Below are 20,295 nucleotides of genomic sequence, written 5' to 3' on the forward strand. Positions count from 1 at the left end.
GAATGGATTGTGGTTTTTTGGAAATTGCAAATAGTGCTATGCTCCTGTGTTAGCTATGAATCACCTAAGTTACAAAATAATAGTTCAATTACCTACAAATGTACATATCACCGCTTTACACTCAATTAGCATATAAACATATTCACTCCGACCCAGGGACACTAGACAATTCACAATTAAATCTACAGTTTCACAGTCGTTTTAACGAAACAACCTCCAGCTTTTCCACAGCAGCTTTTCAAGAATCTACAGCTCAACCAAACACATCCTTAGCATCACAAGTTAATACCATCACTTAAAGGAGCTGATTAAAAAATAGACCTTCCCACAAAAAAAGAGAGCTCATTTCTCTGAAAAAAACAAGCTGGCACTTCCAAGTCAATCAAACGCAGTAAAATCACCCCATGGCCCTATCAAGAGAATAAATCATCCAATGTGTTCTTATTACATCTCTTTCATACTCTATATACAAGACATGAGCAGAGTTGAGCACCCTGAGTATAACGTATTACCTTTGCAAGTGTCAACGAAGATTTGACATTATCAGGGAGGTGATAAAAGAACGTAGCATCGTTGACAGGAAAAGAGATAGCAAAGGCTGGTGCACACAAATGGCTAATCATAGAGTAACAAATCCTCAGATATAAAGCCGCTTACACTCAGATGCCAATGCTTCGAACGGGCAATATGGGCATTTGAAAGACCGGGAGCTCCTCAGATATAAAGCCGCTTACACTCAGATGCCAATGCTTCAAACGGGCAATATGGGCATTTGAAAGACCGGGAGCTGCTCTTTGATAATTTTGCGGTCGACTGCTTCGACAAGACATGCCCACATGGAAGAAGCATTGGAGGATTATCATCACTACCTTGCTCACGAAGCACAGGACAGATGAACACTGAGTGGAACTGAAATTCCCTGCGGAGGTCCAATGGGAAAGGAAATTCCTTCATAGACTGCCACTCCCTTTTTGCAGTTAGTACCGTCATCAGTTTAAGAAGAATTGGCAACACTTCAGCTCCAGCTGCAACTGTCATGCCCATAGGACCTGTGGAGGATTGACCCTTCAGATCGCAGAACTGTTGAGCGAACTCCTCAGCTAGCTTCTCCCAGTTAGTTGGTACTAAGAACTCTGTATATGGTGACTGGTCAAGGCGCCCGGCCCATAATATGGAGGCTATCAGCTTCTGGATTACATCCTTGTGTGTGGTAGCAAATGGCGCCAGGTATGCCCTAGCATACTGAAGAGCCTCATCTCTTTTTCCTTGCTTGAGTATCTCAACAAACTGCAACTGGTGAAGCTTAAGCTCGAGACAGGAATCGTTTTGCAGTAGTGCATCATGATTTTTCATTGCCCAACTCAGAGCTGGCTCAAATTTCTCAGTCCGCAGCGCACCACAAATCTCATACATCTCCTGAAACAGTTGTTTCAGTTTTATAGATGCTAAGCAACTGGCCTCTCCAAGAAAGTTGTCACCTATGTCAAATAATGCCTCCTGGTATAGATGGTTTGCAATAATCTCATTAAGTACATGCGGTTCCATGTCGACATTCTTGTAAGCTTTTGAAATATCATTGATGAAGAATTTCTCGGTGGTCTTGACCCACTTGCCAAGTGCAGTGTTCATTTCTTTCTGGCAGCTCTCAAGTTGCTTCACTGGAACCAACTCTTTCAGTGTATTCTTCAGATTAGTAAGAATTTCATGGTTCAGATTTGATGCAGCATCCCTATCTGTGCCATTTTCTTGGATAGCACCGATAGCCTGCTCAATTTCTTTCTCGATTTGGTTTATCAAATCTATAGTTCTCGAGGATGCAAGTTTCTGCTTTTTAACAACACGATCGAATTCATTCTTCAGTGTATCTACTTCCATCTCCGACTATTAGAGCATGCCCCAGCTTCAGCACCTGTTATACAAAATGGAAGATAATTTGATCAGTCAAAAGTCAAAACAGTAGGTTGCAAAGAAATGAACCTTAGATTCAAGTACCAAAGTTATCACATCATATATTACAAGCAACACATTCAGATCAGTGGGATAGAAGTAATTATGTAGAACACACACTCTTCAAAAGGTAGCCTTGCAGACTTATCATCAATAAGGAGCAAACTGACAGATGCGATTCTTCTACCAACAGAGCAGTGTTCAACAGAAATTGAGATGAACGAATACAAATTGCATCACCACATCACACACAAACTCTCTATTTAACTCTGTAGTCTGTATAGACGAAAATACAAAATAAACGATTCGACATATTCCCAGCAAAGTGATGTAAACCGAAATCAAATGCGCAGGCTGTGCACATAGCAGTTCAACAATACTTAGCTTGGCAGCACCATACGAAGAGAACTGGGCAAGAAGATAAAACGGGTTGCAGTATCACACCCACAAATTCTGGACATTTGATTTGGATCCCGACTCACAATTGCAACTCTAGAAAATACCAGTGTAGATTCCCAAGATGCTAGGTTCCTAACAACGCCCACCACATGCGCGCTTCATGAATTGCAGTTCTCATCACAGACCACGAACACACAAAATTCTATCACTTGGTCCTACGAGACAGTATGTTCTCTACAAAACCTCACCGCAGAATCTACTCATAAACGGCGGCCTAAGTTTCCCTAACTGATAAAAGAACACTAACCTCTCTTTGTTCTTCACAAGCAAACGCAATTCGCCTTCGGATCAGAGGAGAAGGACGGGGCGAAATCGAGAGGACCTGCGATGAGGTTGATGGATTGATCTGAATGCATAGGAGGCGATATAACCTAATCGAACCAAGAATAAAGAGGGAGACCGGAGAGGACGATTACCTGAACGCGAGAGCGAGAGAAGACCTGTGGCGGTTTTGGAGGGGTCCTGTTCCGGCAAGCAATCTAGGCGAAACGACGAACCCTAGACCCACTTTGGCGGCTGGATCTATTTAATGGGCCAGTTAGGTAAGACTTAGCGAGGAGTCAGTCCTTGACGACTGGATCAGCTTAATGGGCTAGATACTCGTTAATGCCCAGAATCTCAGAGTATGTTTCTGCGTTTATTCTGTCTGTCTTCATTCGTTTTTATTTTTTGCATCTGTTTTTCGTTCCTTTTTTTATGAATTTCTTCAAATTAATGAACATTTTTCTAAAAGTGGGAATCTTTTAAATTTGTGAACATTTTTTGAATTGAGAACATTATTTTACTTTGGGAACAAAATTTTAATACGCTAACAATTTTTTTATTCGTGAATATTTCTGGAATAGGCAAATATTATTCAGAACAGATTCTTAAAATTTGCAAACATTTTGGAAACTCAGTTTTTTTCCTAAAATTCTTGTACTTCTTTTGAAATACCAACATTTTCCATTTTTTGTGATTTCTTTTTGAAAATCTGGAACATTTTTTTTTAGAAAAACAACAAAACAGAAGCAGAAAATAAGAAGGAACAAATGGAACGAATAATCTATAATTGCCTCGAAATGGGCCGGCACAAAGCGCATGCGGGGTGTCTGCGCTGGCCTATGCGAAGGCCAACCCTGATTTGGTGCGTAGGTCACTACGGTTCGAACCAGTGACCTGCTGGTTTCAAGTACGACGCAATAACCACCCATCCACTTTCATTGGACATGGCTGATTACCTTCTTTTCAGTTGATTTACTTACTGTTTTTTCGAACGGTTCCGTTCGTTTTTTCTTTTTACATCTTTCAATTTTTTCTTACTCTTTTTCATAAACGATAAATGCGTGAACTTTTCAATGTTGCTATTCTATTTATAAAATAAATGAACTTTTTTTCAATTTGTGATTTTTTTCGAATTAATGAACATTTTTCAAATTGATGAGCTTTTTTTTTTAAATTTGATGAACTTTTTTCAAACCCATGATTTTTTTAAAATCAATGATCTTTTTTCAAGTTTGTGAACTTTTTTGCAAAATTTATGAACTTCGTTTCAAATTAGTGAAATATTTTTCCAAATCCGTGAAATTTCTTAAAATTTGTTAAACCTTTTATTAGATCACCGTGTTTTTTTTAAGTTATGAACCTTTTTTGGATTTTTGTAATTCAACGGTTCACAAAGTGGACCGGCCCAGTCTGCAGAGGCGCCGGTTCTCCTAGCTGGCGCTTAAGGCGCCGACTATGAGGGGAGCTTCTATAGGCCGCTCGCTGCGGCAAAGTGCCGGCGCTTCGCACAGGAGTGGCTAGCGTGGGCTGGCCCATTTACAGTGGTACGCGACAGCGCTTTCCTGAGATGACAAAATCGCAAAAAATAAAATCGCGCTAGCGCTGAACTCGGACACGCGACTTCGGACTTATTGGCCTGCCGTGCGACCCACTGCGACGTAGACCATCTCATGTTCAATTAGCAGCTCGAGAGGTAAAGACATATATGACAAAGACTAATGTTAAACATTAATTCGCTAAAAATTCTAAAAACTACAGTCAATTTAAAGGGTCGAATCGACGACCTCCTACAACTGAATTTTTCGAAATTATGAATATTTTCTTCAAAATAAAAATATTTTTCGAATTTCCGTACAAATTTTGTAAAACAGGAACATTTTGATGACGTGAACAAATTTGAAAAAGGGAACATTTCTTGAATTTGTGAACAAAAAAATTGTTCACTTTTTTAAACTTCCAGAATTTTTTTTGAATTTGTGAACAAAATTGAAAAACATGAACTATCATTGAATTTGTGAACAAATTAGGAAAGCTGGAACATTTTCTTCAATTCCCAAACATGTTTTGAATCCTGAGAACAAATTTTCAAACAGAGAACAATTTTGAAAAATCCTGAACAAATTTGGAAGTGTGAACATCTTTTTTAAAGTACGAACAGTTTTTGAATTTTGAGAACAGTTTTTGAAACGGAGAACAATTTTCAAAAATTCCGAACAAATTTGAAAGCGCGAACATATTTTTAATATGTGAACAAAAAATTGAAATCCGGTACATTTTCTGAATTTCGAAAATTTTGTACTTTCTTGGGTAACGAGGACAGATTTTGAATTTTGAGAACATTTTTTCAAAAACTGAACATTTTCTGGAAACATGAAGAAATTTAAATTTTCGGTTTTTTTTATAAAGATAAGAAAAGAAAAAGAAATAAAAATAAAATCGTAAACATTTTGTAAAACTGCAAACAAGTTCTGAGAAAGAAAAAAAAACTTGAAAAAGAAAATGAAACACAAAGAAAAAATAAAAAAAACAGAAACGAAAAAAGTGAAATGAAAAACAATATAAAGCCGAAAAAGAACCAGAAAAAAATGATACAGGAAAAAATCCGGTTCAGGGAACCTTCTAGAAGGTTCCCAAAACCGGTTGGACGCGTATAAGTGGGCCGGCCCAGGTTTTGTCGCTCGCTGCGCTAGCCCGACATTTTGCCGCAGCGAGCGGCGAATAGGGATTTCCGACTATGAGCTCCCCCCTCCCCCACGCCATTACGTAATTTGGCCCGGTCCATTTAGTCTTTCAGGTTTTGGGAAGGGTACAACTTTCCCAAACTTTTTTTTTTGTGTGTGTTCTCCTATCGTTTTTTTCTGCCTTTTTATTTTTGTTATTTTCTTTATTTTTCATTTCATTTGTTTTTTTCTTTTCATTTTTCTTATTTTTTGAATTCTTGGATATTTTTCGAAATCTTCAAAATTTGGATCATATTTTGAGTGAACAAACAATCACAAATTTCTGAACATTTTTCATGAGATAAGTGAACATTGTTTTTGAATTGGCAAGCATTTTTTTATAAACTGGGGGAACAAATTTTGAATTTCACAAACATTTTTTTTGACAAACAATTTTGAAAGGCATGAATATTTCCTAATACATGAATATCTTTTGAATCGGTAAACCTTTTTGTAATTGACAAAGATTTATTGAATTTGGTGAAAAGTTTTAAAAAATATATGAATTTGCAAACATTTTTTCAATTTCATGTAGATTTTTTCGATTCCCTGAACTTCTTTTTTCAAAATCATGTTTTTTAATATCAAAACATTTTTTAAGTCACAAACCTTTTTCCAATCCGTGAACATTTTATGATTCCTGGAATATTTTTTCTCAAGTAAATGAATAAATAAATTACGTAACTTTTGTGAAATCTCAATTTATTTGAGAAAGAAAAAAATAGAAGAGAAGAAATAAAAAGAAAAAACGATGAAGGAAACAGGGGGACCGCATCAGGGCAGTCCAAAAGGGCGCACTTGGAGAGTGGGGGTGCGGGTTTAGCCACATCCCTGTGCGCACTGCGCCAAATAGAGTCCCCTACCTGTGAGCTATAAATGATACGACGTACTCTCCATAAAGGTTGGGTTGGTAACATAGTTATTGTATTATTGTGTTTCGCGATTGAGATTAGGTTGTATCTCTCAACATGCAGTTACTACACACAAGACAAAGCGAATGAGTAGAAGGTGTAATGTCGTTATACACATGGGAAAAAATGACACTTCACTCATATACTTTTTGATATTATAAAAAAGTGCTTCATTCATATTCCTAGCAACATCCTTATTGTATTACTCTGTTTTTCTACTTCTACTTCATTAGTACCCCTAAAGAAAATTCTACTTCATTCATGTACTTTTGAATAATCTTGATTTTTTAATTAGGATTTTTTGTGTACATACAATTTCTATATATACGCATTTTTTAAAACATGTGAAGACTTTGTTGCCCTCATCGAGACAACATGAGATTAATAAGTATCTCCCAACCTGTGGTTAAAAAAACACAAAGTTAATGAGTAGGAGGCATGTACGATGGCCTCCTATCTGTCACATTCCAAAAATAAATTAAATTGGATGTAGACAGATAATTCAACTGTTTTGAGACGGTCACATGATTGGCTTTCCTTCTCGTTGATAGCTCGGCCCTACGCCTCACCCCTAACCTTCGGCTGATGCGCACACACGCACGACCCGGTGCACCCCCCCACGGCCGGCTCACCCAAGTTCACCACCATCCTATGCACGATTGGTCGTGCCACCGTGGCCTTTTATCCCCCCCTCTGCTCATCGCCCTCATCATTTCCTCCAAAATCCATACCCAGACTCCATAAGGCGGCAGCAAATCGACGACGTCGCCGCCGCCTCTATCTCCATCACATACAACTCGATTCCGGTTAGAGAAGCCATTGCATGCCTCGTTATCTCACCATGTGCATTTCCCATGCCCTTGACGTCATGTCCATGTCCAAAAACTACCCGTAGGGTGCCCACGTCAACACCCGACCTTCATCGCCGCCAGTCTCTCGATTCCGACGAGGTAAGGAAGAAACCGACGTCGCCACCGTGTCCTTTGTCTTTCGCCGCACTCTGTTACATCGGCCTGACCAGCTGCGCGACCATAGAGGGCCCAGGCCCAAAGCCCTCTATCGTGTTGCAGCTCCCGTGAGTCACACCCATCATGTTCATCGTCCTGGAGCTCCACCGAGGTCATGCCGAACACCGCCTACAACGCGCAGTTGGAATGCCCTAGAGGTAATAATAATAAATGTTATTTTTTTATTTCCACATTTGTAATTATTATTATTTTGTGCTATAATTGCTATGGTTCTTGAATGTTAGATTCAGAGGAAAACTCATAAACATCAGCATCGGGCAACCGTCTACATGGCAGGGACTGTGTCGGCTCAAGGCTCCGTAGTAGCAGGCGTCATGATAGGGACCGACACTTTAGTATCGGCTCCTGGCACGGCTGGTTCATACAAACCGCCGGCTCAGGTTTTGGCGGAGTTGATGGCCACCTTAGCAACACTCTTGGAAACCACGGTAATCGCGGAAAACCAGGCGGAGCGCAACACAAAGGAGACGAAGCTTCATGAGCAAATGACTAAGGTTTAGGAGGATATCAAGGCTGAGAATGCTCGCATGGGGGAAGTGTTGGGGAACACGGTAATTTCAAAAAAATTCCTACGATCACGCAAGATCTATCTAGGTGATGCATAGCAACGAGAGGGAAGAGTGTGCCCATGTACCCTCATAGACCGAAAGCGAAAGCGTTTCAATAACGCGGTGGATGCAGTCGAACTTCTTCGTGGTCCAACCGATCCAAGTACCGAACGTACGACACCTCCGCATTCAGCACACGTTCAACTCGATGACGTCCCTCGTGCTCTTGATACAATTGAGGACGAGGATGAGTTCCGTCAGCACGACGAAGTGGCAATGATGATGATGCTACCGATGCAGGGCTTCACCTAAGCACTACGATGGTATGATCGAGGTGTGTAACTGTGGAGGGGGTCACCACACACGGTTAAGAGAAACTTGTGTGTTCTAGGGTGCCCCCTGCCCCCGTATATAAAGGAGGGAAGGGGAGGCTGGCCGGCCCTAGGGGCGCGCCCCAAGAGGAGGAGTCCTACTAGGAATTCTGATGCGGAGCATCCTTCGGTCATCCCCATGGACATTCCATCGTCTCACCAAGCACCAAGAGGACCCATGACTAGAGCACGAGCTAGAGCTTTCGAGACCAAGGTGACTTCCCTCCTTAGTGATATATCACATGATCCTCTCGAGACATGGCTACTACCTCAATCCGGAATGTTGTGCATGATTAGGTACCAAGAGGACCCTCCCGAGGATGCACATGAAGATGGTCAAGACCCCAAGTCCATGGAAGAAGAGAACCAACGGAAGAAGGCAAGAACAACTTCTAGGGACCGGACATCTGGCGTCCAGCCCGGACATCCGCCCCCCCTCACCGGAAATCCGGCCAAAAGCCCAAACATCTGGCATCGGCGTCCAGGGAGCACAGAAGGTTGCCCCGTCAGCCCGGACATCCGACCATCACCCCGGACATCCGGCGCCTCCTGAAGCACCGGACATCCGGCCCCTCCGACCGGACATCCGGCGTCGCCCATCCAGAGAACAGAATGGCCATCTTCACTAGCCCGGACATCCGGCCCTTCCGCCCAGACATCCGGCCCCTCGCGAGCCACCGGACATCCGGCCCGACGCCCGGACATCCAGCCTTCCCTGTGTGCGAACAGTGTAGGGCCGAGGCCCATGTACCCCTCTTAGCCCCTAGACTATATATACTCCATCCCCACCTATGTTTTAGGGTTAGCATTGTGATAGCTCATTTGAGATAGAACATTGCTCATCCGTACCGGATCAACTCCACGTGAGGGACCACACCTCTTCGGAGAAGATCCATTCGGATTGAAGGCCTCCATCCGGAGAAGACAATCAAGACCTCCCCACGGAGAAGAACGGTTACTCTTGTATCGTCCTTTGTTGACTTTGGATCTCGTGTTACTTTGTGCCTCGGTGATCTAGCCCTTGTGTGATCAATCCCTTGTCGGTTGAGTGTTTCTCTTGTTTTCCCCCGTGATTTCCCTCGTGTTCTTCCGCGCGTTCTTCGTGATTCCCTGTAGGATCCTCTCCAAACATGAAAGATCGGCCCCTAGGGTTCCGCCCTACATCATCTTGGTATCATGAGTCACGTTGATCACGTTTTGGGAGCCCCTACCCCGTGTTTTCTAGCTTGATTTTGTTGTTTTCGTCCTAAATCTGAAAATTCCCCACCAAAAATAGCCCCAATTTTTTTTGTGATTTGTTGGTGTGATGAAGTTTTGTTGGATTTGATCCATGGATTTGCTTTGCATCGAGTGGATCTAGCTTTTCCCCATCTCTCCCGCGATTTTCATCCACCAATTCGTCCGAATTTTGCCCCGGAGTTGCCCTTTTTCCCGTGGAGTTCATCGTGTTCGTCCCCGATCCAGGAGCCCGGACATCCGCCCGTGTCCACCGGACATCCGGCGTCCCGGACATCCGGCAGCTGGCCCGGACATCCGGCCCCTGGCAGCAGCAACTCCAATCCCCCGCGCCATTTCCGCATAGTTTCGCCCAATTTTGCCCCGGTGCCCACGCTTACTTCCGCATACCCCCAACGCTTTCCACAAGCACCACCACCGCTCACCGCTACCTCCTATGTCGATTTTGACACGTTTTGGTCTTTGAGATTTTGGGTTGTGGTTCCCGTGTCCTATTGTGTTTCGGCTATATAGGTACGGTTCAACGTCAACATCACCACCGCTCATCTCCATCGACTACTCATCATCGCCAAGGACGGTAACTTCGACGACATCTTTGTCATACCTTGCAATTGCATTGATACCCACATGGCCTTACTTTTGTGTAGCTTACCCATCGAGACTAGCCATTGAGTATTGTCGGCAACGTTACTTGTGCACATTAGTGATCATCCTACATAGCATACATACCATACCATCGTGGTGCATATCTTGCCATCAACTTTTGTGTCACAAAGTTGTCATAGCATACACAAATGCTATCTTGGTTCGTGAAGTTTTGCATGAGAAAAGAGCTCAAAAGTGAAAGAGCCACCCAAGCTTTTAAGCAAAGAGGAAAGATAAGCAAAGAGCTCATAAGCAAGAACCATAGCATCACACTAAATTAAGATTGTCATACTCGATCATCTTGGATCATAGCACCGAAATACCATACATATAGCATACTTGGGATAGAGATCGTTCCATTTTTTGCCTAGTAGGTTGTGCACAAGTTCCGTATCCGCCTATTATGCAATCGTGCTAGCGTCTCTCGAGTATTGTGCAACAAGAGCATTTTCGTGGATTCCATATTTTGGCTCACTTTTGGTTTGCACAATCCCACTTATCTATTTGCGTGTGTGTTTCCGTGTATCACTACTTGCTTGGTCTACTTGTTGCATTTGCAAATTTGTGAATCTTTTCCAACATTATTGAAGCTCACTTACAATTGCATCAAATTTTGTGCCACCATCCTAACCAAGCTCCACCATAAGCTTTTACTTGTGTAGGTGTGAGAACCGACAAGAATTGGTACCAATAGTGCTATTTTCATTGTCCGCATTTGAGTGAACTTGATTCATCGTCAACATCGGTCAAGGTACATTGGTATAAGTTCTTCTCCTTCTACCACTCACATTTTTGCTTGGAATGATGGATAGGCCGAGTACTTCTACCAACCCACTCTTCATCGAGCAAGACGACGACATGTCATCATACGTCACCAAGAGCCACCTCTTTGGTGCACAACGAGCGTTGCATCAAGAGCAACAAGCTATGAACAAACGCATCGACAACCTCGCCACGGACTTGCGACTCTCCGAGCAACGTACCAAGGACTACTTTGACAACAAGCTCGACGCTCACAAGCAAGAGAATGATGCACGAATGGACGAGATCCGCGCCTTGTTGGTGAACCATCCTCCTTCAACTTCATACTCAAGACGGAGCCACTCAAGTCGACACTTCGACGACTCCTTCTCCGGCTCAAGTACACCGTCATCGAACACTCTTCGACGAGCCGCACGTCAAGACCGTCATGCATCTCGCAATCCGCTCCATGGAAAGCATTCACAAGAGCAAGTCGATGAGCAAGAACTTCGTCCTCCATCACATCAAGTTGCATTTGCTCAAGCTCAAGAACGACAATGACAACGACGCCAAGAGGAAGAATGAGCGCGTCTCCATCAAGAGGAACAAGACGCCGAGTCTCAACGTCTTCAACAACAACAACGTGAAGCGCAAGCTCTTGAGGCGCAACGTGCCCTTCAAGAGTCAAGTCGAGCCATTGCCAACCGCAATCACAAACGGCGCAATCAAGAGGAAGCCCTTCGAGAAGAAATCCAAGAGAGGAACTACCAACTGCGAGTGCAACGTCAAGTTCCTGAAGCTCCTCCACAAGCTCGTCAAGCTCCACCTCAACCTCAAGTTGAACAAGAGCAAGTTGATCATGGACTTCCTCTACGCTAATAGCAACATGAGGATGATTACCCTCATCGCCAAGGGCGTCATCATCACCATCGCCAACAACACAATGAAGAGCAACGCTATGGCAAGCTCAAATTCACAATGCCCAAGTTCAATGGAAGCAATGATCCGGAAGAATACCTCTCATGGGCATTGAAGGTCGACAAAATCTTTCGTTTGCACAACTATGAGGAAGAGAAGAAGATCGCTATGGCATCACTTGAGTTCCAAGACTATGTGCTCATATGGTGGGAACAAGTCCTTGAGCGCCGACAAGCAAGAGGTGAACCTCCAATCACCACTTGGGCTCAAATGAAGGAAGTCATGCGAGCACGTTTTGTGCCCACATACTACAACCACGATCTCTTCAAGAAACTCCAACTCCTCAAGCAAGGAACAAAGAGTGTTGAAGAATACTACAAGGAAATGGAGATAGCCATGATTCGAGCCAATGTCACGGAAGATGATGAGCAAACTATGGCACGTTTCTTGAATGGACTCAATCATCCCATCAAGAAGATTGCCGACTTCCAACCCTACAACAACCTCATTGAGCTCGTGCATCAAGATACAAAGGCGGAACATCAAGTGCAAGATGACTTCAAGTACGCCAAGTACTCATCCAAGACCTACAGCTTCTCCAACAACCCCTCCAACCTCTACATCAACCAAGCCTTCTACAAGCAATGACGACAAGTCTAGTTACAAGAAAACTTTGACAAGTTCAAGTCGTCCTCCTCCTACTACAAGCAACTTCAAGCTGCGTGTTTCATCATCTACTCCGACCAATGAGACCGTCAAGACAAGCTCCTTCAAGTGTTTCACTTGTGGCGGCCGAGGCCACAAGTCATATGAATGCACAAACAAGCGCACCATGATCCTCAACAACGATGGCACCTACGTCTCCATGAGTGATGAGGAGATGGAAGCTCTTGAGAAAGTGGCCATGCACCGGCGCGTGAACGAGGATGAAGATGATCAAATCGTTTGTAATGAGGATTCGAGCCCCGCTCTCGTTGTCTCCAAAGTCTTGACTCTTCAACATCAACAATAAGAAGACCAACGATGCCACATCTTCCACACAAAGGCCGGCATCAATGGAAGGTCCGTCAAGGTCATCATTGATGGAGGTAGTTGTCACAACTTGGCAAGTGAAGAACTATGCTCCAAGCTTCAATTGGTCAAGATGAAGCACCCGCACGCCTACAAAGTCCAATAGCTAAGTGACTACGACACTATATGAGTTGAGCATACGGTCCAAGTCTCCTTCAAAATTGGTGCATATGAGGACACTTTGGAGTGTGATGTCGTCCCGATGTCCGTTTGCCACCTCCTTCTTGGTAGGCCATGGCAATTCGACCGTGGTGTCATCCACAATGGGCGTACCAATCACTATAGCTTCAAGATGAAAGGGAAGGAGTATGTGCTACAACCTATGTCTCCTAGTCAAGTGATTGCCGACAAGCAAGCCACCCATCATGGAGAGAAGAGTGAGAAAGTGATCCACCAAAAAGTGAGTGAGAGCCACAAGCCAAACTTGAGTGCCTCTTCATCTAGAGAGAAAAACCTAGTCCTATTTGCCACAAAAAGTGAGATGAGAGAAGTGTGTGAGAACCCATAAAGTGTTATGCACTTTGTCCTTGTGTGCAAGGATGGGGAACCAAAAACTAACATCTCTCACGAGCTACCTTTAGTGTTTCAATCTCTTTTACAGGAATTCAAAGATGTTTTCCCCGATGAGCTACCTCCGGGTCTACCTCCTCTATGAGGCATTGAGCATAGAATCGACCTCATCCCCGGGGCGCCCCTACAAAACGAAGCTCCATACCGTGTCAACCCCAAAGAAACTAAGGAGATCCAATGGCAAGTACAACAACTAATCGACAACGGTCATGTACGTGAAAGCTTAAGCCCTTGTGCCATTCCGGTTATACTTGTTCCTAAGCAAGATGGAAGTTATCGCATGTGTTCCGATTGTAGAACCATCAATGCTATTACTGTTCGTTATAGGCTTCCCATTCCTCGCTTAGATGATATGCTTGATGAACTTAGCGGTGCCGCCTTTTTCTCAAAAATTGATCTTAAAAGTGGCTATTATCAAATCCGCATGCAAGAAGGTGATGAATGGAAAACTGCTTTCAAAACCAAATTTGGCTTGTACGAGTGGTTAGTTATGCCTATGGGTTTATCAGAAGCTCCCGGTACTTTCATGTGTCTTATGCATTTTGTGCTTTGACCTTATATTGGAGTGTTGTTGTGGTTTACTTTGATGATATTCTTGTGTTCAACAAATCCATTAAAGAGCATATTAATCATGTTAGGGCTGTTTTGCAAACGCTTCGCAAGGAACGTCTTTATGCCAACATGAAAAAGTGCACGTTTGGTGTTGACAAGCTAGCTTTCTTGGGTTTTGTCATTTCTTCCAAGGGTGTCCATGTTGATGAATCTAAAATTGAAGCTATTAAACTTGGCCCCAACCCACCAATTTGCAACAAGTGCGTAGTTTTCTTGGTCTTGCAGGTTTTTATCGTCGCTTTGTGAAAGACTTTAGCACTATTGCCGCTCCTTTGCATGCTTTGAGTAACAAGAATGCTCCTTTTGTTTGGGGATCTTTGTAATCCACCGCTTTTGATGAGCTCAAGTCTTTGCTTACTCATGCACCGATTCTTGCTTTGCCCAACTTCGAGAAAACTTTTGAGGTTCATTGTGATGCAAGTGGTACCGGAATTGGCGGAGTTTTGATGCAAGAAAAATGAGTCATTGCTTATTTTAGTGAAAAACTATCTGGTGCTCAACTTAACTATCCCATCTATGACAAAGAATTGTATGCTTTAGTGCGTGTGCTACATGTTTGGGAACATTATCTTAGACCTCATGAGTTTGGCATCCATACTGATCATGAAAGGCTTAAGTATTTAAAAGGTCAAACTAAGTTGAACAAGCGTCATGCCAAATGGAGTGAATTTATTGAATCTTTCCCCTATGTGATCAAGTACATTAAGGGTAAGGAAAATGTAGTTGCGGATGCACTTTCCCGCATATGCACGCTTGTCACTAAACTTGAGTTGAATGTTATTGGTTTTGAGCACATAAAAGACTTGTAGCTAATGATCCATCTTTTGCTACTCCTTATGCTAAATGCTTGACGCATACATCTTGGGAACAATATTACATCAAGGATGGTTATCCTATGAGAGCTAACAAACTATGCATTCCCGAGTCTTCTCTTCGTTTGCTCCTTTTGCAAGAGGCTCATGGAGGCGGACTCATGGAACATTTTGGACGCGACAAGACATTCGCCATGCTCTCCTAGAACTACTTTTGGCCCAAGATGTTCCATGGCGTCTCACGCTTCACCAACCGATGCTCTACATGTCGCAAAGCTAAGTCTAAAGCTCAATCCCATGGTCTTTACATGCCTCTTCCTATTCCTTATCAACCTTGGGAAGACATTAGCATGGATTTTGTACTTGGTTTGCCTAAAACTCAAAATGGAAAGGATTTCGTGTTTGTTGTTGTGGACCGATTTTCTAAGATGGCACATTTCATTCCTTGCAACAAGATAGACGATGCTTTACACGTTGCAAATCTCTTTTGTAGGGAAATCTTGCGCCTCCATGGAGTACCGAAGACAATCGTCTCCGACCGCGACGTCAAGTTCTTGAGTTACTTTTGGAAGACGCTATGCGCCAAGCTCGGAATCAAGCTCTTGTTCTTGTCCGCATATCATCCTCAAACCGACGGCCAAATGGAGGTGACGAACCGTACGCTCTCCACTCTACTTCGCGTTTTGATCAAGAAGAACATCAAGGAGTGGGAGGAGTGTCTACCCATTGCCGAGTACGCCTACAACCGTGCAAGATATTCGACTACCGGCAAGTCCCCTTTCGAGGTCGTCTACAGCTTCAACCCATTGTCCCCATTGGACATTCTACCTCTACCCCTACAAGAGTGCACCAACATGGATGCGAGTGCCCGCACAAGCTACATCAAGAAGATGCATGAGGATACAAGGCACACCATCGAGCGCCAAGTACAACGACTCGCGACCAAGCTCAACGTCAACAAGCAACCCATGATATTCAACATTGGTGATCTTGTGTGGCTACACCTTCGAAAGGACCGCTTCCCCAACGAACGCAAGTCCAAACTTCTACCTCGAGCCGATGGACCCTTCAAGGTGCTAGCATGCTACAAAAGCAACGCTTACAAGATCGATCTCCCACACGACAAGTACAACGTGAGCGACATCTTCAACGTCACCGATCTCTCCCCGTACCATGGTGATGAGGATTTTGATCCAAGGTCGGATCTTTCCCAAGGGGGGGGGGAGATGATGCGGAGCATCCTTTGGTCATCCCCATGGACCTTCCATCGTCTCATCGAGCACCAAGAGGACCCATGACTAGAGCATGAGCTAGAGCTCTTGAGACCGAGGTGACTTCTCTTCTTAGTGATATATCACATGATCCTCTCGAGACATGGCTACTACCTCAATCCGGAATGTTGTGCATGATTAGGTACCAAGAGGACCCTCCCGAGGATGCACATGAAGATGGTCAAGACCCCAAGTCCACGAAAGAAGAGAACCAACGGAAGAAGGCAAGAATAGCCTCCAGGCACCGGACATCCGGCCAGGACCCCGGACATCCGGCCCCTGGAGATCTACATGGCCAGGATTCGGCAGAAGAAGCTACAGGGACCGGACATCCGGTGTCCAGCCCGGACATCCGCCCCCCCCTCACCGGAAATCCAGCCAAAAGCCCGGACATCTGGCACCGGCAACCAGGGAGCACAGAAGGTTGCCCCGTCAGCCCAGACATCCGGCCATCACCCCGGACATCTGGCGCCTCCCGAAGCACCGGACATCCGGCCCCTCCGACCGGACATCCGGTGCCGCCCATCCAGAGAACAGAACGGCCATCTTCACCAACCGGACATCCGGCCCTTCCGCCCAGACATCTGGACCCTTGCGAGCCACCGGACATCCGGCCTTCCCTGTCTGCGAACAGTGTAGGGCCGAGGCCCATGTACCCCTCTTCGCCCCTAGACTATATATACTGCATCCCCACCTATGTTTTAGGGTTAGCATTGTGATAGCTCATTTGAGATAGAGCATTGCTCATATACCAGATCTACTCCACGTGAGGGACCGCACCTCTTCGGAGAAGATCCATTCGGATTCAAGGCCTCCATCCGAAGAAGACAATCAAGACCTTCTCATGGAGAAGAATGGTTACTCTTGTATCGTCCTTTGTTGACTTTGGATCTCGTGTTACTTTGTGCCTCGGTGATCCAGCCCTTTTGTGATCAATCCCTTGTCGATTGAGTGTTTCTCTTGTTTTCCCCCATGATTTCCCTCGTGTTCTTCCGCGTGTTCTTCGTGATTCCCCATAGGATCCTCTCCAAACATGAAAGATCGGCCCCTAGGGTTCCGCCCTACATCAACTTCCTAGTCCTAGTAGGATTCCCTTCCAAGGAAGAGGGGGAAGGAAGGAGAGGGAGAGGGAGCAGGAAAGGGGGCCTCCCCCCTTCCCTTGTCCAATTCAGACTCCAAGGGAGGGGGCCTGCCCTGGGCGCCCTCCTCTCTCTCCACCAAGGCCCATGGTGGCCCATTAGTTCCCCCGGGGGGTTCTGGCAAAACTCTTCCGGTGTCCGAATAACATGGTGCAATATATCAATCTTTATGTCTCAACCATTTCGAGACTCCTCATCACGTCCGTGATCTTATTCGGGACTCCGAACAAACTTCGATCATCAAAAATACATAACTCGTAATGCATATCGTCATCAAACATTAAGCGTGCGGACCCTATGGGTTCAAGAACTATGTAGACACGACCGAGACACATCTCCGATCAATAACCAACAGCGGAACCTGGATGCTCATATTGGCTCCTACATAATCTAAGAAGATCTTTATCGGTCAAACCGCATAACAACATATGTTGTTCCCTTTGTCATCGGTATGTTACTTGCCCGAGATTCGATCGTCGGTATCTCAATACCTAGTTCAATCTCGTTACCAGCAACTCTCTTTACTCATTCCGTAATACTTCATCCAGCAACTAACTCATTAGTCCCAATGCTTGCAAGGCTTGTAGTGATGAGCATTACCGAGAGGGCCCAGAGATACCTCTCCGAAACACGAAGTGACAAATCCTAATCTTGATCTATGCCAACCCAACAAACACCTTATGAGACACCTGTAGAGCATCTTTATAATCAACCATTCATGTCCATCACATCATTCTCCTAATGATGTGATCCCGTTCATCAAATGACAACACATGTCTATGGTTAGGAAACATAACCATCTTTGACTAACGAGCTAGTCAAGTAGAGGCATACTAGGGACACTATGTTTTGTCTATGTATTCACACATGTACTAAGTTTTCGGTTAATACAATTCTAGCATGAATAATAAACATTTATCATAAAATAAGGAAATAAATAATAACTTTATTATTGCCTCTAGGGAATATTTACTTTAGTCTCCCACTTGCACTAGAGTCAATAATCTAGATTACAAAGTAATGATTCTAACACCCATGGAGTTTTGGTGGTGATCATGTTTTGCTCGTGGAAGAGGCTTAGTCAACGGGTCTGCAACATTCAGATATGTATGTATCTTGCAAATCTCTATGTCCCCTTCCGACACTTGATGACGGATGGAATTGAAGCGTCTCTTGATGTGCTTGGTTCTCTTGTGAAATCTGGATTCCTTTGCCAAGGCAATTGCACCAGTATTGTCACAAAAGATTTTCATTGGACCCGATGCACTAGGTATGACACCTAGATCGGATATGAACTCTTTTATCCAGACTCCTCCATTTTTCACTTCTGAAGCAGCAATGTACTCCGCTTCACATGTAGATCCCGCCATGACGCTCTCCTTGGAACTGCACCAACTGACAGCTCCACCATTCAATAAAAATACATATTCGGATTGCGACTTAGACTCATCTGGATCAGTGTCAAAGCTTGCATCGACGTAACCGTTTACGACGAGCTCTTTGTCACCTCCATAAAGAAGAAACATATCATTAGTCCTTTTCAAGTATTTTAGGATGTTCTTGACCGCTGTCCGGTGATCCACTTCGGGATTACTTTCGTACCTCCCTTCTATACTTATAGCAAGGCACACATCAGGTCTCGTACATAGCATTGCATACATGATAGAACCTATGGCTGAAGCATAGGGAATGACTTTCATTTTCTCTCTATCTTCTGCAATGGTCGGGCATTGAGTCTAACTCAACTTCACACCTTGTAACACATGCAAGAACCCTTTCTTTGACTGATCCATTTTGATCTTCTTCAAAACTTTATCAAGGTATGTGCTTTGTGAAAGTCCAATTAAGCGTCTTGATCTATCTCTATAGATCTTGATCCCCAATATGTAAGCAGCTTCACCGAGGTCTTTCATTGAAAAAATCTTATTCAGGTATCCCTTTATGCTATCTAGATATTCTATATCATTTCCAATCAACAATATGTCATCCACATATAATATTAGGAATGCTACAGAGCTCCCACTCACTTTCTTGTAAATACAGGCTTCGCCAAAAGTCTGTATAAAACCATATGTTTTGATCACATAATCAAAACGTTTATTCCAACTCCAAGAGGCTTGCACCAGTCCATAAATGGATCGATGGAGCTTGCACACTTTGTTAGCACCCTTTGGATCGACAAAACCTTCTGGTTGCATAATATACAACTATTCTTCCAGAAATCCAATCAAGAATGCAGTTTTGACATCCATCAGCCAAATTTCATAATCATAAAATGCGGCAATCGCTAACATGATTTGGACAGACTTAAGCATCGCTACGGGTGATAAAGTCTCATCGTAGTCAACTCCTTGAACTTGTTGAAAACCTTTCGCAACAAGTCGAGCTTTGTAGACAGTAACATTACCGTCAGCATGAGTCTTCTTCTTGAAGATCCATTTATTTTCTATGGCTTGCCGATCATCGGGCAAATCAACCAAAGTCCACACTTTGTTCTCATACATGGATCCCATCTCATATTTCATGGCTTCAAGCCATTTCGCGGAATCTGGGCTCATCATCACTTCCTCATAGCTCGTAGGTCCACCATGGTCTAGTAAGATGACTTCTAGAACAGGATTACCGTACCACTCTGGTGCGGATCGTGCTCTGGAAGACCCACGAGGTTCTGTAGTAAGTTGATCTGAAGTTTCATGATCATCATCATTAGCTTCCTCACTAATTGGTGTAGGAATCACTTGACCTGATTTCTGTGATGAACTACTTCCCAATAAGGGAGAAGGTACAATTACCTCATCAAGTTCTACTTTCCTCCCACTCACTTCTTTCGAGAGAAACTCCTTCTCTAGAAAGGATCCATTCTTAGCAACAAATATTTTACCTTCGGATCTGTGATAGAAGGTGTACCCACAATTTCCTTTGGGTATCCTATGAAGACACACTTATCCAATTTGGGTTCAAGCTTATCAGATTGAAGATTTTTCACATAAGCATCACAACCCCAAACTTTAAGAAACGACAACTTTGGTTTC

At 43.9% G+C, this 20,295-nt stretch overlaps 1 protein-coding gene across 2 annotated transcripts; it reads right to left on the reverse strand.

The window, feature by feature from the left end:
• Nucleotides 1-316: 316 nt before the first annotated feature.
• Nucleotides 317-2,941, reverse strand: LOC123137667 (protein RMD5 homolog). Of its 2 annotated transcripts, XR_006468444.1 has the most exons (4): nt 2,823-2,941; nt 2,654-2,728; nt 513-1,909; nt 317-410 (listed from the first exon to the last, which is right to left on the reverse strand). XR_006468444.1 is itself a non-coding variant. In XM_044557493.1 (3 exons), the coding sequence occupies exon 3, from the start codon at nt 1,873-1,875 to the stop codon at nt 715-717; it is 1,161 nt and encodes a 386-aa protein (XP_044413428.1). In that variant the 5' UTR covers nt 1,876-1,909; nt 2,654-2,728; nt 2,823-2,941; the 3' UTR covers nt 379-714. The 2 variants fall into 2 exon arrangements, 1 of the variants encoding a protein (XP_044413428.1); XM_044557493.1 differs by having other exon boundaries at nt 379-1,909.
• Nucleotides 2,942-20,295: the final 17,354 nt, after the last annotated feature.

This window comes from Triticum aestivum, chromosome 6B, assembly GCF_018294505.1.
Source record: "Triticum aestivum cultivar Chinese Spring chromosome 6B, IWGSC CS RefSeq v2.1, whole genome shotgun sequence".
Classification (NCBI taxonomy): Eukaryota; Viridiplantae; Streptophyta; class Magnoliopsida; order Poales; family Poaceae; genus Triticum; species Triticum aestivum.

What these genes read in the sequence shown, in the direction of transcription:
- LOC123137667 (XM_044557493.1), bottom strand. Translation starts at nt 1,875, where the DNA reads ATGGAAGTAGATACACTGAAGAATGAATTCGATCGTGTTGTTAAAAAG.